Source organism: Dreissena polymorpha, chromosome 4 (assembly GCF_020536995.1).
Source record: "Dreissena polymorpha isolate Duluth1 chromosome 4, UMN_Dpol_1.0, whole genome shotgun sequence".
Classification (NCBI taxonomy): domain Eukaryota; kingdom Metazoa; phylum Mollusca; class Bivalvia; order Myida; family Dreissenidae; genus Dreissena; species Dreissena polymorpha.
In genome coordinates this window covers 120,332,347-120,346,352 of record NC_068358.1, presented here as the reverse complement: position 1 = coordinate 120,346,352, position 14,006 = coordinate 120,332,347, and the positions used below count along the sequence as shown (strand labels likewise).

At 35.3% G+C, this 14,006-nt stretch overlaps 1 protein-coding gene across 2 annotated transcripts; it reads right to left on the bottom strand.

The window, feature by feature from the left end:
- Positions 1–5,794: 5,794 nt before the first annotated feature.
- Positions 5,795–12,672, bottom strand: LOC127879914 (5-hydroxyisourate hydrolase-like). Of its 2 annotated transcripts, none has more exons than XM_052427023.1 (4): positions 12,444–12,672; positions 9,213–9,346; positions 8,452–8,584; positions 5,795–6,495 (listed from the first exon to the last, which is right to left on the bottom strand). In XM_052427023.1, exons 1-4 carry the CDS (start codon positions 12,615–12,617, stop codon positions 6,406–6,408), a joined length of 531 nt encoding a protein of 176 aa, XP_052282983.1. In that variant the 5' UTR covers positions 12,618–12,672; the 3' UTR covers positions 5,795–6,405. The 2 variants fall into 2 exon arrangements, with proteins under 2 accessions (XP_052282983.1, XP_052282985.1); XM_052427025.1 differs by lacking the exon at positions 12,444–12,672 and adding an exon at positions 10,504–10,756.
- Between the last annotated feature and the right edge of the window lie 1,334 nt (positions 12,673–14,006).

The following is a 14,006-nucleotide window of genomic DNA, read 5'->3' as shown; positions in this document are numbered from 1 at the left end:
CATAGGGCCACGTTGTGTAACCGAGACAGCGACCCTTTCACCAATCTGTTGACCTTTCACAATAAGCCCTCATGTAGAAAACATTTGAACATGAAAGTGTTACAGGGGGTAAGGCCCTTTAAGACACAGATGGTAACAGGTCATTGTCGCAACTGATGGCGATTTTGTTCCTTGCGATATTCCTTAGAATACAATAGTGTGACAGTGTACAGAATGGCGTGTAAAAATACGAGAATACGTATAAAAGGACATCAAATAACGCACGTAAAACCAAGTTAGATGGTAGAATGTAAAAGATGAACGAGACATATATATATGGCTACGATTCTAAAGAACACCAAAGGATGTTTAAATATTTCAATTAAACCAATATTTCCAACTTTATTAGCAAACGCATGTACCGGTATTTATAAATTTTCATTTTATAAACTATTTATTTATAATCTAGTGTCGAAAGGCTAACCGTTGGTTAAAACGCGTTTAAACATGAAGTTAACAATCTTTATCATTGGGTCTGTTAATATAAATGTATCTTGCATGGGCTCTCAAGGGAACACGTTCATCTTTAAACAACCTATTAAACTAACTTCCTCGTAAAATATTATCATCAACAACACTAATTCAAATTTATTGGTCATCTTTATACCCAATAAAGCTGTTTATTGACCAATTTGTTCTAAGATTACAGTTCCCTGGGGGCCCGCGCTCTATCTGACAGAATTTGAACATGGCCCCATGAGATGCACACTGATTACGTCACTGAATTCTCCGGTCATGTACCCTGGATAGCGCACGTGCCACATGCACGATTCGAAATGGTACTAGATCGCTGCGGGCGAATCGCTGTCGGCGACATGGCGTACGGTTTAAGAATTTGTCAAAATAAGCAATTTGGTTTAAATGAAATCAATGACGTTATCAGCGATTTAAACATGAAACTGGAATGTTTAGAACATACGTTCATCATGATAATACTTCAGAAGCGCTTCTTTGGTGTGCGCTTTGTCATATGGTGTGTTTTTACATCGGAGATATTTTACGCAATAACGACACTTAAGTAAAAAAAACACACGATACATTCAAGTGCTGACTGCATTGCTGGTTTCGCTTTTGTTTAACTTTAAGCAAAATGTTTTGTCTATATAAATAAAAGCAATGTAGACACTGAATATTATCTTTTATCATAATGAATATTGTCATTCACTTAAAATGGGCACACCCACCCTTTAAAAATGAAATGTTTATAAGAACAGTGTAACGTAGTGCTTATGGTTGTTGCTGTCGTTGTTTTACATTGAACTGTGTTCTTTATATACATAGTTAACACAATTCCTCATTAACAGAATTCCAACATGATATAATATAAATATAATATTAACAACATAAACGTATAGGCTATAAATCAGACAATTCTAATGAATATGTTGTATACCTTAACATTTGAAACCTACTTTTGAAAAAAAATCAGCAACACATGTAACATTGTAACCGTAACGCTGTTTTATAGTTTGACATAGGTGTGCCATTTATGATTATCGACATTAGCTTCAAAATTCCCGCATTGTTAGTTCGACATTACTAAAGATGTTCACCTACGTGAAATTTGTAATTTATCATTTTCAGCAGCTGGTATATTAATTACCCATATTGTTTTGTGATAGACATCGATTATTCATCCTGCTTATCAAGATTTTCTTCATTAAGTCTCCTATACTTCCAAAGTTGGTTGTACATTTTCATCCAGAATACTGCAATACATAATACATAATACGGTGCTCTTATAACACTAACCGATTGGAACTTAACACTTTTAAACAATGATATATACCTGTCTATTCAACGTCTAGTGTAGGATTAACATGGGTACCATTCTGCAGTACAATGCTTTAGAGGGGATACCACAATAAATTGCAACAGAAAATTAATAATGTTCAAGCGCGATGCTTCGTGAGAGCCCTTATTCTTCTCGGGGTCAGTAACAGAAGAGGACATATATCTTTGCCATTTCGTTCATAGTATATTTTCATTATCAGCAATGCCTATTTCTCAAGCAAGGAACAGTACAGAAATAATTGTGCTGCAGTTCAATTACAAGGGAGACAACTGTCACAAGCATTGAGGAGCATACTCTTCATAGTGATCGCCCTTTCTCAGTTCTGCGTTACATTGCGATCATGTCGCGTATGCGAGAGCACGGAACGACAAGTCTGCTGGGAGATTGTATTAGTTTACAGTAGGTAAACAAGGTAGATTACAATAAATCCTATAACGATACGGCCCTAATATAAATTGACTAACGTTCAAGGAAATTTTCCGCTTTCCTTCCCTTCTGAATGTGCAAGCTTAGTATCAATTATAAGATGAATACCGACATGTCCTCTTTCGTCAAAATTCAATAAAACATAATTATATAGCATGTTACTTCCGACAAAATTCGCCTGAATCCAGGCAGTCTCAGAAAACTTGATTTTGTCGGCGAATTAACGAAAAAGCCTAGTAACTCACATACTGAACCCGAAACGTGCATCTTTCCTTGTAGTCCGAATTTAATTTACCAAAACATTGCAAACAAAAATAGTATATAGGACATAACAATAAAATGAATGTCTGCAACTTCTGAATGGCTTTTATACCAGACTAGAAAGGGGTCTCTTAAGAAATATGCACTACTTTCGAATGGGCGACAAAGAAACGTAATGATTTAGTGGAATGTAAACTTAGAGGAAGCCCAACAATGTATGGTCATTTCATTACACGTGTACATAATTATTAACATGTGTGTACCACACATGAAGTTTAAGGTCGGGGTGGTTTGGGTGGAGTCTATTGTGGTATGTCAGGTAAGAGTTGTTATGTAAAAGTATCGATCAAATCTAATCATAAATAAAGAAGTTATGGCAATTTTAGCAAAATTTAATAATTTGACCTTGAGAGTCAAGGTTATTCAAAGGTCAAGGTAAAATTCAACTTGCCAGGTACAGTACATTCGATATAGCATGAAAGTATTTAAAGTTTAAAAGCAATAGCCGTTATACTTTAGAAGTAAAGTGGATCTAAACACAAATTTAACCATATATTCAAAGTTACTAAGTCAAAAAAGGGCCATAATTCCGTAAAAATGACAACCAGAGTTATGCAACTTGTCCTTTACTGTCCTCTTATGATAGTTTGCGAGTGTTCCAAGTATGAAAGCAATATCAATGATACTTTAGGGGTAAAAAGGACCAAAACACAAAACTTAACCAAATTTTCTATTTTCTAAGTTTAAAGGGCCCATAATTCCGTCAACATGCCAGTCAGAGTTACATAACTTTGCCTGCACAGTCCCCTTATGATAGTTAGTAAGTGTTGCAAGTATGAAAGCAATAGCTTTGATACTTTAGGAATAAAGTGGACCTAAACACAAAACTTTACCAAATTTTCAATTTTTTAAGTATAAAAAGGGCACATAATTCTGTCAAAATGCCAGTCAGAGTTACATAACTTTGCCTGCACAGTCCCCTTATGATAGTTAGTAAGTGTTGCAAGTATGAGAGCAATAGCTTTAATAGCTTTGATACTTAAGGAATAAAATGGACCTAAACACAAAACTTAACCAAAATTTTCAATTTTATAAGTATAAAAGGGGCACATGATTCTGTCAACATGCATGCCAGAGTTATCTAACTGTGCCTGCCCAGTCCCCTCATGATAGTAAGTAAGTGTACTAAGTTTGAATGCAATAGCATTGATACTTTATGAGAAGTGGACCTAAATGCAAAACTTAACCGGACGCCGACACCAAGGTGATGACAATAGCTCTTTTTTTTTCAAAAAATAGATGAGCAGAAGGAATGCAGATGACATATGCTTTTCAGTGCCTGCATTCCGCGGGCAGCGCTAGCTAAAACTCGATTGAAAATAAAATTAACCAGCCAGATTTAATGCAATAGACATTAATCATGGGTTAGCGTGTAATAGATTTCTTAAAACACGCTAGTTTGTGCGGTATGAGGCCAAAGGATTTCCATACGGCTATTTACGTTTTTCATCCGAAGAAATAGACATCGCTTTAACAATGTCTCTCAGAACGAGTTGTATTAATTACAATTGCTTCAAAAACATACATCATAACGTATACATTTTGATGTATGTCAATGGAAGGTCTCTTCGACCAATGTCAATTATATAAACCGGTCCGGGACAAAACTCCGTCACAGTAACTTCCCATATCATTAATAAAGATCAATGACACCACTTTAGTTAACGAAGAACATTTAATTAATACTGAATAATACGCTTGATACAATAGCAAATCAATAAACTTTATTCCAAAGTTTGAATGTAACTCTTCTGTGAAATAATGTTTCTGTCTAAATAAAATGACCCCTTCATACGTACATGTTTACATATACCATATTTACATTAAAAGAGCTGTAACAAGCAAACAGGCTCAATTTTTCTTGTTCTTGTCAGAGTTTCCGGCACTTTTGTTTCTAACCAAACTGTTTGCATTGTAAGCAGGATCTTTAATATATCAACAAAATTTGTATTTTTCTATTTTGCAAAATATGGTACAACATTCATACATATTGATTTTGAGTGGAAACCAGTTTTCTTTATTTTCTACTAGTCACCTTTTTTGTTAGCCTTGACAATATGTGCCTTAAATGCAAATAAATTAAGAAATTATTGTAAAATATGTGTTTAAGCTCGCATCACAATAAAACAACTCGTTCTGAAGACATCGAGTCAAAACCATGTTTAAGTTACAGTGGCTTTTACCTTTGTCACAACCATTACATGTGCAATCCCTGGATGAATCAATGAAAATCAAATTTGATTACAACTCCTTAATTGCTTGTTAATTAACTAAGTGTGGTATATGATATGGAAAGCAAAAACAAGGCATCAATAGTTAGTAGCAATGACCTTGAGCACACCTGCAATCTATAAAGAAGTTTTGATAGAGAGCCTGTATGAATGTAGTGACAAAAGCTACAATTGTTTTTTACATGTATTTACAAAGTGGAATCCACTTTTCTATTAAAAATACAAGTCAACTAGACCTTGACCTCAATGGCATCACATGCAACACTTTACTTGCAAGAACTGATTATTCTGTATTTATTTATTAATTTTATTACAAAAACTTAATATACGCTCCAGTAATTGAGCAAAATATACTTGCTATATAATTACAAAACATGGACTTGACCCCGACCACCCCATGTGTCTTATCAAGAATTTCATTGGAATACATTTGCATTAGTTACAGTGACCTTGACCTTAGAACCACCCATTCAATTATCAAAGGCGAAATGGGTGGGTGGATCTTGGTGCAAGGTATAAAAATATGAAGTCTGTGTAGCTTATATGTAAAAGGACCTTACAGGTAATTATGAGAAATGTCAAACTAAACACAGCCTAGGAAGGGTGTCATTGCAATATCGGGAATATGTTTTAATTTTGAATATCGAATAAGATCAACTTGGCCAATGGGGTAATTTTCTACCTAATAAAAATAAATCTTAAAAGTGTGAATGAAATCCATCAGAACATTTGCTCGCCAAAAAATTTTAACCTAGCTTAGACAACTAAGCCAAAGCCAAGTAGAATAGCTTGCTTTTTATATGAAAAAAGGACCTAAAAACAGTAAAGTATATTCTTCTACTGAATGCAAAAGATTTCGCTTAACATTGCAAGAGCAATCAAATAAAAGAGTTTCAAACACAATCCATTTATTATAGGTAAACATCCAGCCTAACTTGGATACTAAAGAATCGTTAGCAAACTGAATAACACAAACAACCAGTGAGTTTCCTGATTAACTTTTAATATGATCCAAAACGATTCCATTAACATAACAAATATGGTATAATTGTACAAAATACTAAAATCACAGATAGTTTCAAAATGCAATTCACTGGTTACTTACAAAGTGTAAACAGCAAATAAACAATTACTAATGCTTATATTCAATGAACAACGAGAGTCAAGGGCTATTGTTACACTGTCCTAACTGATTGTTGCTGCTTTTTAAAATTTCTTCTGTGCCATGACGTCTGCTTATATATAACGCTTCTTTATAACATATACAACATATGATATATACTAAATCCTATGTAAGACTATCATTTACGGGACTTGCTCACAGATTTCGTTGTTTTATTAAAGTCTGTCATCGCATGATTTGGCATTTTTAAATGGACAAGACTTACATTTCTGAACTACAGATCTCTGTTTAATAACAAAACAAAAAAAGCAGAATTATTACTTTCCGTTAAGCGACCATATCATTATCACCGAAATACATTATAAGTGAGAGAGGCACATCATTTATGAATATTATAAGTTATTACTAAGATCTTAACGGAAACGTCCCAGGGCTGTTCCAGGATAGACAACAGTGGTGGGTTACAGGAATCAACTCCCCCTGTAAGTGCTGTAGCCAAAGGGACTCAACAACAGAGGAACGTGATAGTGTTGGGAAGGGTCCACAATTCGAAACACAACCTGAAAGGTAGGAAACTATCAGTTAAAGAAAACCCAGCCTTAAATCAAGTACATTACCAGAGGGGGTAATCACATGACAGTCAAGATGGCGACGTCCACGCCGAGACAGTTAATTTTCGCCGTTTAATACCCTTTATTACTCGTGTTTAAATTTTAAACGACGCTCACTTTCCAGCCATATCAGTAAACAAGAGGGCCAAGATGGCCCTAGTTCGCTCACCTGAGAGGAGTCGGTTCATTTAATCTTTACCAAACGTCAAACTTGACCTAGATATTGTCCAGACAAACATCCTGGTCAAGTTTCATCATTATTGAACCAAAACTCTGGCATATGGAGTGATTTTGTTTTGTAAGATTTGACCTGGTGACCTATATTTTGAGTTGACCCCCCCTTACCAAACATCAAACTTTGCTTACAAAAATAACTTTTATGACCAAGATTCATAAAATCTGAAACAAAATTGTGACCTCTAGAGTATTTACAAGGATTTTGTATAATATAATGAAAATTTGGACAATCTAAGGGCAATAATTATGGCATTAATTATGTGATATATATAAAACCAATCTTTGTACCAAGATTCATGATGATTGGGCAAAAAATGTGATTTCTAGAGTGTTCACAAGCTTTTTTTACTATATAAATATAAGAAAACTGCCCCCGCCCCCCCAGCAGCTATGTTATTCAACTGACCGGAACCATTTTCGAACTCAACTCTCATATCAAGGAACCAAATGTTGTGACCAAATTTCATGAAAATTGGGCCAAAAATGTGACTTCTAAAGTGTTCACATGTTTTCACTATATACATATAGAGAAAAATGCCAAGCCCACTGGCGGCCATGTTTTTTCACAGATCTGGACCATTTTCGAACTCGTCCGAGATATCAATAAAACCAATGTTTTGACCAACTTTCATGATGATTGGGCAAAAATTGTGACTTTTAGAGTGTTTACAAGGTTTCTCTATAGCCAAATAAGGAAAACAGCCCCCCCCCCCCCAAATGTTCTGACCAAATTTCATGAAAATTGTGCCAAAAATGTTACTTCTAGAGTGTTTACATGTTTTCACTATATACATATAGAGAAAAATGCCCCGCCCACTGGCGGCCATGTTTTTTCACCGATCTGGACCATTTTCGAACTCGTCCGAGATATCAATAAAACCAATGTTTTGACCAACTTTCATGATGATTGGGCAAAAATTGTGAGTTCTAGAGTGTTTACAAGGTTTCTCTATAGCCAAATAAGGGAAACTGCCCCCCCCCCCCCTAGCAGCCATGTCATTCAACTGACCGGAACCATTTTCAAACTCAACTCTCATATCAAGGAAACAAATGTTCTGACTAAATTTCATGAAAATTGGGCCAAAAATGTGACTTCTAGAGTGTTTTTACTATATACATATAGAGAAAAATGCACCACACACTGGCGGCCATGTTTTTTCACGGATCTGGACCGTTTTCGAACTCGTCCGAGATATCAATAAAACCAATGTTTTGCAAATTTTCATGATGATTTGGCAAAAATTGTGATCTCTAGAGTGTTTACATGGTTTCTCTATAGCCAAATAAGGAAAACTCCCCCCAACCACCCGGCAGCCATGTTTTTCAACTGACCGGAACCATTTTCGAACTCAACTCTCATATCAAGGAAACAAATGCCAGTAACTTTCTGCCAATATGGCTGGAAAGTGGGCGGAATTTAATACATAATACAAGTAATAAAGGGTATAAAACGGCAAAAAATACCTGCCTTGGCATGGACGTCGCCATCTTGATAATCACGTGGTTACCGCTGTTGGAGCTTAAATATATTGCAACTGTTATTATTTACATAAACTATACTTTAGAAAAAATCTGAAAGTTAATGTTAACACCTGAAAATGAATTTGGGTAACTATAGAATATTTATCCATATAAAACACAACAACATAATGAGTCTAGTGACTATACCTCAACATATGGGTAAAATCCTGAAGTGTTTTGATTCCTAAAGTAGCCATCTGTATCGAAGTGCAGTTTATAAACACCAGGCTGCCACTTACTTCCCCTTAGAAACCCACCTCTACCATCATTGTTAGTTTTTCTGAAAAAAAGAACACTGACACCATATAAAACATTACCTAGTTGTACATAATTCATATACATTATTTGAGTAAGTTAATTAAAAAATAAATATTAAAAAAAATATGTAAATACCCATATATCAACTCTTTCCCACTTAGGAGCAAAGTGAAAATGGCTATGTGCAAACAGCATAAAACCAGAACAGCCTGCAAGTAAATCACAGTATGTTCAGGTTTTATGCTGTTTGCTGCTCATCAGTATCCAAGGTTTGGATATGAAGCCTTAAAAACTTGAATCTGAATCTGGTAAGAAAGGTCTTAAATTAATTATAACTTTCTAAGGGACTACAAATGCATTAAAATGAGTATCTAAGTGGTAAAGGGTTAATTAATATGACCTGTAACTGTACATTTACATTGGTAGCACTAGTAATAACAAATCATCCTGAGAGTAAACATTCTCTGAGTGAATCAATAGAACTTTTTCAAAAAGAAGAGCAACTATGCAGAGAACAAATCATTTGCTGACACAGAAAAGTTACATTCAATTTTTGCATAAATAACATCAAATTCCTGTGATTGGAATACACTCAATACAGTAGGTTAACAAACTGTATATAAGTAATAAACATAATAACAATCCTGTACCCTTTCTCCACAAGGTCAAATGCATTCTGAGCATTCTGAATGTAGAGAACCATGGCCACATTAGCTGCAGGCAAGCCGTTGGATGTGTCCAGGACATGTGTGGTCAGAGGAGGGACTGTGTCAGCCATTGTGAGCTGGAACAGAATGTTAATGATTATATACAAAACAAGTTTTGAGTACCAAAGTCTAGAATCTATAATGCTTGCTAGAATTATAAGAATATGTAAAATAGAACAACATATACATAGAAAAAAAGAGGACCATTCTGATGGGTTATTTTATGACAAACATGGAATAATTTCACTTTGTTATAAAACATATATCAAATGCATTTTGCACTTTGCTACATATGCTAAATTATAACATGCTCAAAACTTTGTTTAGGCAACATAACTAGTAACATACAAAAATGCCTCTAATTTGGTAAATTTTGTTTAAATTAAGTCAAATTTTCACATTAATATGGCAATCATGAGTCAAAAGGCTAAATTTATGCCTAAAGGGAAAATATATAACTCTTGAGCAAGCAAAGAAGGCTTGGTTGGTCATTTTCAGCTCTGGTACTACTTAAATGTACCCCGGGTACTCTTAAGTTTACTTAAATCTACCCCGGGTACGGAAAAATATACTAACACATACATGGCCAATTTAGACTGTACCTGAGTATTATTTCCGTCTTAGATCCGATGCAGTAAAACACGCTGCGGAATACTAAACAAAATTCTTTTTGAAAATAAACTTCCTCAACATGCTTTTTCGAGCAGGAATTTAGACAATATAGAGGCAATTTTACAGTATATGGACATACTAAAATATGACCATATTTTTTTTTTAAAGCCGACAACGACCAATTTAGTGTTAGAATTCCCGGGTATGTGTTAGTATATTTACAATACCCGGGGTACATGTAAGTATACTTAGGAGTACCCAGGGTACATGTAAGTAGCACCCGAGCCGACAAAGACCAATCAAGCGCAAATTGAGAAATCACTTAAAAGGGTGACTAAGCCGTATCTATCAGCACTACACAAAAACTAAATGAGATCAAATTCAAGTGGTTATTTATAAGTGTAGTTATTAACTTATTAAGCTATGAGCCTAATTGTAAAATACAGGGACCTATACAAACCTATTTTTGTATAGGTCCCTGTAAAATAGAACAATAATCATAAAGACGTAAAGTGTATTATCCGAATACTGTTCAATTTGGTGGGAGCTGAAAATATAGAATTAGTCACAACACCATGACTCATATTTATATAAAAAAAAGATACTTAATTAAATTTGATACCGTTTTATTTAAATCAATAGTATTGATGTGCCCCGCGGTAACTTGAATCCGTTTCTGAGGAGTTGACATTAAAGTGGGTAGTCGCGATAATATGTGACACTCGGTTACACGGTTATGCACCACTGTTTTAAACGATATGCGAAATGAAGTGTTCAGAGACCACGAATATACATATAATACCGGTATATTTGCAGAATAACAAAATCAAATATAGAGCGAAAGTTAAATGGTACAAATGTACTGAATATAAATTGTTGAACAAATCACCTATTCGAGCTCCATATCAATTCAACCGAAATCAACGAAAACGATAATGCCGAAGCTAGAAAGATTTATTAGGATGTCTCGATAGATGAAATGTGTAAATGCGTGGTAGATGTAGCATATTTAAATGAAATTAAAAGGTAATGAGTTTTAAACAAAACTATTTGATAAATGATAAGGTTCTTTTAGCAGTCTATTAAGTAACTTTGACATATCTGTGTGCAGAAGTTTGTTCAAGACATGTTGTAAACAGAGACGTAGATAACACTGGCAGACAATACTACTACTACAACTACTACTACTACTACAACTATTACTACTACTACTACTACTACTACTACTACTACTACTACTACTATTACTACTACTACTACTACTACTACTACTACTACTACTACTACTACTACTACCACTACCACAATATATGTGTAAACGTCATTTCGTCATGTATTCTTCATTAAACGAGCAGTTGCTAGTAGTGCATATGCTACATTTCTGTATTTGAGTGACGCAGTAGGTTTAAAGTCAGTATATAAAGTTATGTCCGTGAGAACAAACGAAAGTATATCATTAATGCTTATTTTTCAGTTTATTCCTCGGATTGATGATATTTTTAGGCGTCTGTATAATATGTCTTAGATAATACCTATTTAGCTCTTTCAGTGCGGGAACCGAATTTTGAAGGCCTTTGCAAACAGTTTGGATCCAGATGAGACGCCACAGAACGTGGCGTCTCATCTGGATCCAAACTGTTTGCTATTCTGATAGTATTCTTTGAAAAAAAATCGAAGAAAATGCTAATTTTAGAAATTCAGCAGACGACACTTTAGCAGACGACAAATTTCCCAGCATGCAAAGGGTAAGTTTAGCTGGATAGGAGCTAAATCTCTGAGCTTTCGTGGGAAGGACTTGATTTTGCTGTCTTTGAATTACATTGAGAACGCTCCCTGAATGTGGGACAAACCCGTGACCCCCTCGCCCCTCTTCCGGTCGCAAGGGGAACACCATATTCACTACACCAACTCGGCCTTAGATACCAATCCACGCATGCAATGCATGATGTATAATACAATTATTTGAGATAATAACATCAACCACATCATGTCTGTCCGGCTAGCGCAGTGGTTAGAACACGCGTTTCTAACATTGGCGACCAGGTTTCAACCCCCATCCCCGGAAGTATGTGAGTTTGCTTGATAGTCGCCATACCGGACAGGTGCTGGTTTCTCACGGGTACTGCGGCTCTTCATGAGCACACGATAAAACTTTCTTACATTAAATTCAAATCGCTAGAAAGTGCAGCTATACCGCAAAATTGGTCGAAACATTCGTGAGTAAAGTATTTAAAAAAAACCTGTCTTTTATGCACTAGCTGAAATTTTTCAGAACAATTGTTAAAAAAGTTTTATTTTAAAGCACCACTTGCTGTTTACATCAATAAACAACTATGTGTGAAACCCATAAAGTCGCGTGATCGAGCATCCTGATAAGGTAGAGGTGTTGAGACACACTTCGGGTCCTCACACAATGTGGCTTCATGCGCGCTAGGACCTTATCAACTTTGATATAGACACAAGCAACCGCATCATGCTATCAAAAGCACTACAGACAACAACAAATCAGCCAACCACACGCTACTTTAGAGCACCAAAACGATTGATTGTAAATTCACTTACGTGTTTAACGTATGTTTTTAGACGTCCAGTCGGGTTGCCATGGATATTTTTATCGGTTGCAATATTATCCGTGCCGACATCATGCAAGCGAATAATTGTCACCTTCTCTTCCTCTGTCTGCATGTTCACGTCTGCTACCCGAGAGATGACCGTATCCCCGTCGCACCAGGGCATTGCAGATAGGCCCACAAACTACACTTATCGCGGGCAAAACGGAGTAACCAAAAAGACTCATTGAAACTTGAAACAATATTTGTTCTTTAACTTGTACGCACATTTTTCAAACTTGGCAGGATTTTATCGACGATTGCCGGGTAAGATCCGCGCGAAAATCAATGCAGTCGCATTTCAGGGCCAAAAAGAAATTTGTCAAATCTTAAAACAAACAAATCAGAGCGATAACCAAAATTGCAACTACGAACGCATAATCTTTTCTGATCGAACTTTTCCCCATGACATGGAATTGGAAGTGTCTAGTATTCAGAAGGGGAGGGCACTCGTACGTGTTCGATTATCATTTCCTCACAAGTTACATCCCTTGAATAATTAAAGCTGGCTTTATTCTTCGAGTTAAAACAAATCTTGCGCATAATTAACGAACGAGTAACCAAACATTTCGAATATTTTCCAGATAAAAGTATTTTATTACAAATAACCGAATGTATCTCACAGATAATTTAATTACATTACATTTCTTTCCCAACGGTCGCGTTCCCATCTCCTCTGTAGTGGGCTAAGACATAAGACACAACTCATTAACGTGGCGGTTGTCACGCGATAATTACCTAAATTGGATCAATTTATTTCCAAAATTAGGGATGTCTAGTATATTCTTTTCTATATTTAGAATATTTCTTACAGAAATTTCTTTACGCAAACAGCGCAGACCCTGATGTCTCATCATGCGGCGTCTCATCTGGGTCTACGCTGTTTGCCAAGACCTCTTTTTCTAGACGCTAGGCATAAGTGGGTTAAAACGCATCGCATTATAACACCTATTTAATGATTTTGTTAGCATCTGCAAACATATGACATCTGTGTAAATAGCAATATGAATAGTTCACAATATAGCAATCAACGTTACTAGTGTTCGGTCTTTCCAAATTTTGATGAGTTAAATATTATACGCATATGGTTCTAAAATAAAATGTACTTTTAATTATAATCTTTTTCTTTTGAGGATATTCTTGTCATTGTGCTCATATCAGTTGTGTTTTATGAAAGCAAATATTGCTGAATTGCACTTTATGTAAGTAATTTATTTTTCGAAAATAACTAGGAGCGTTTGAACTCAATCGACACATTTGTAAAATGTATACATGTATTTATATTTCCATACTGTAATTATTCTTTTTTTTTCTTGTCATTTTTGACATAATTAAACTTTTGTGTCGTGTCAAAACATTTCGATACAAAAAGATATTCCCACAATGCTGTGAACGAAAATGTAGAAACACACTGCTAATTTACCTTATTGGTAAGATGTTCCTATATTCACCTGCATAGCGTCTAATGATGATTGATTGAGTGTGCTTTCACGCCGTTTAGTATTTATTACTAAAA

Coding starts and splice junctions, on each gene's coding strand:
- LOC127879914 (XM_052427023.1), bottom strand. CDS start 12,617: ATGCCCTGGTGCGACGGGGATACGGTCATCTCTCGGGTAGCAGACGTG. Junction 9,347..12,443: donor TAAAAACATACGTTAAACAC/GTAAGTGAATTT, acceptor ATTCTGTTCCAG/CTCACAATGGCTGACACAGT. Junction 6,496..8,451: donor GATTTTACCCATATGTTGAG/GTATAGTCACTA, acceptor CCTACCTTTCAG/GTTGTGTTTCGAATTGTGGA.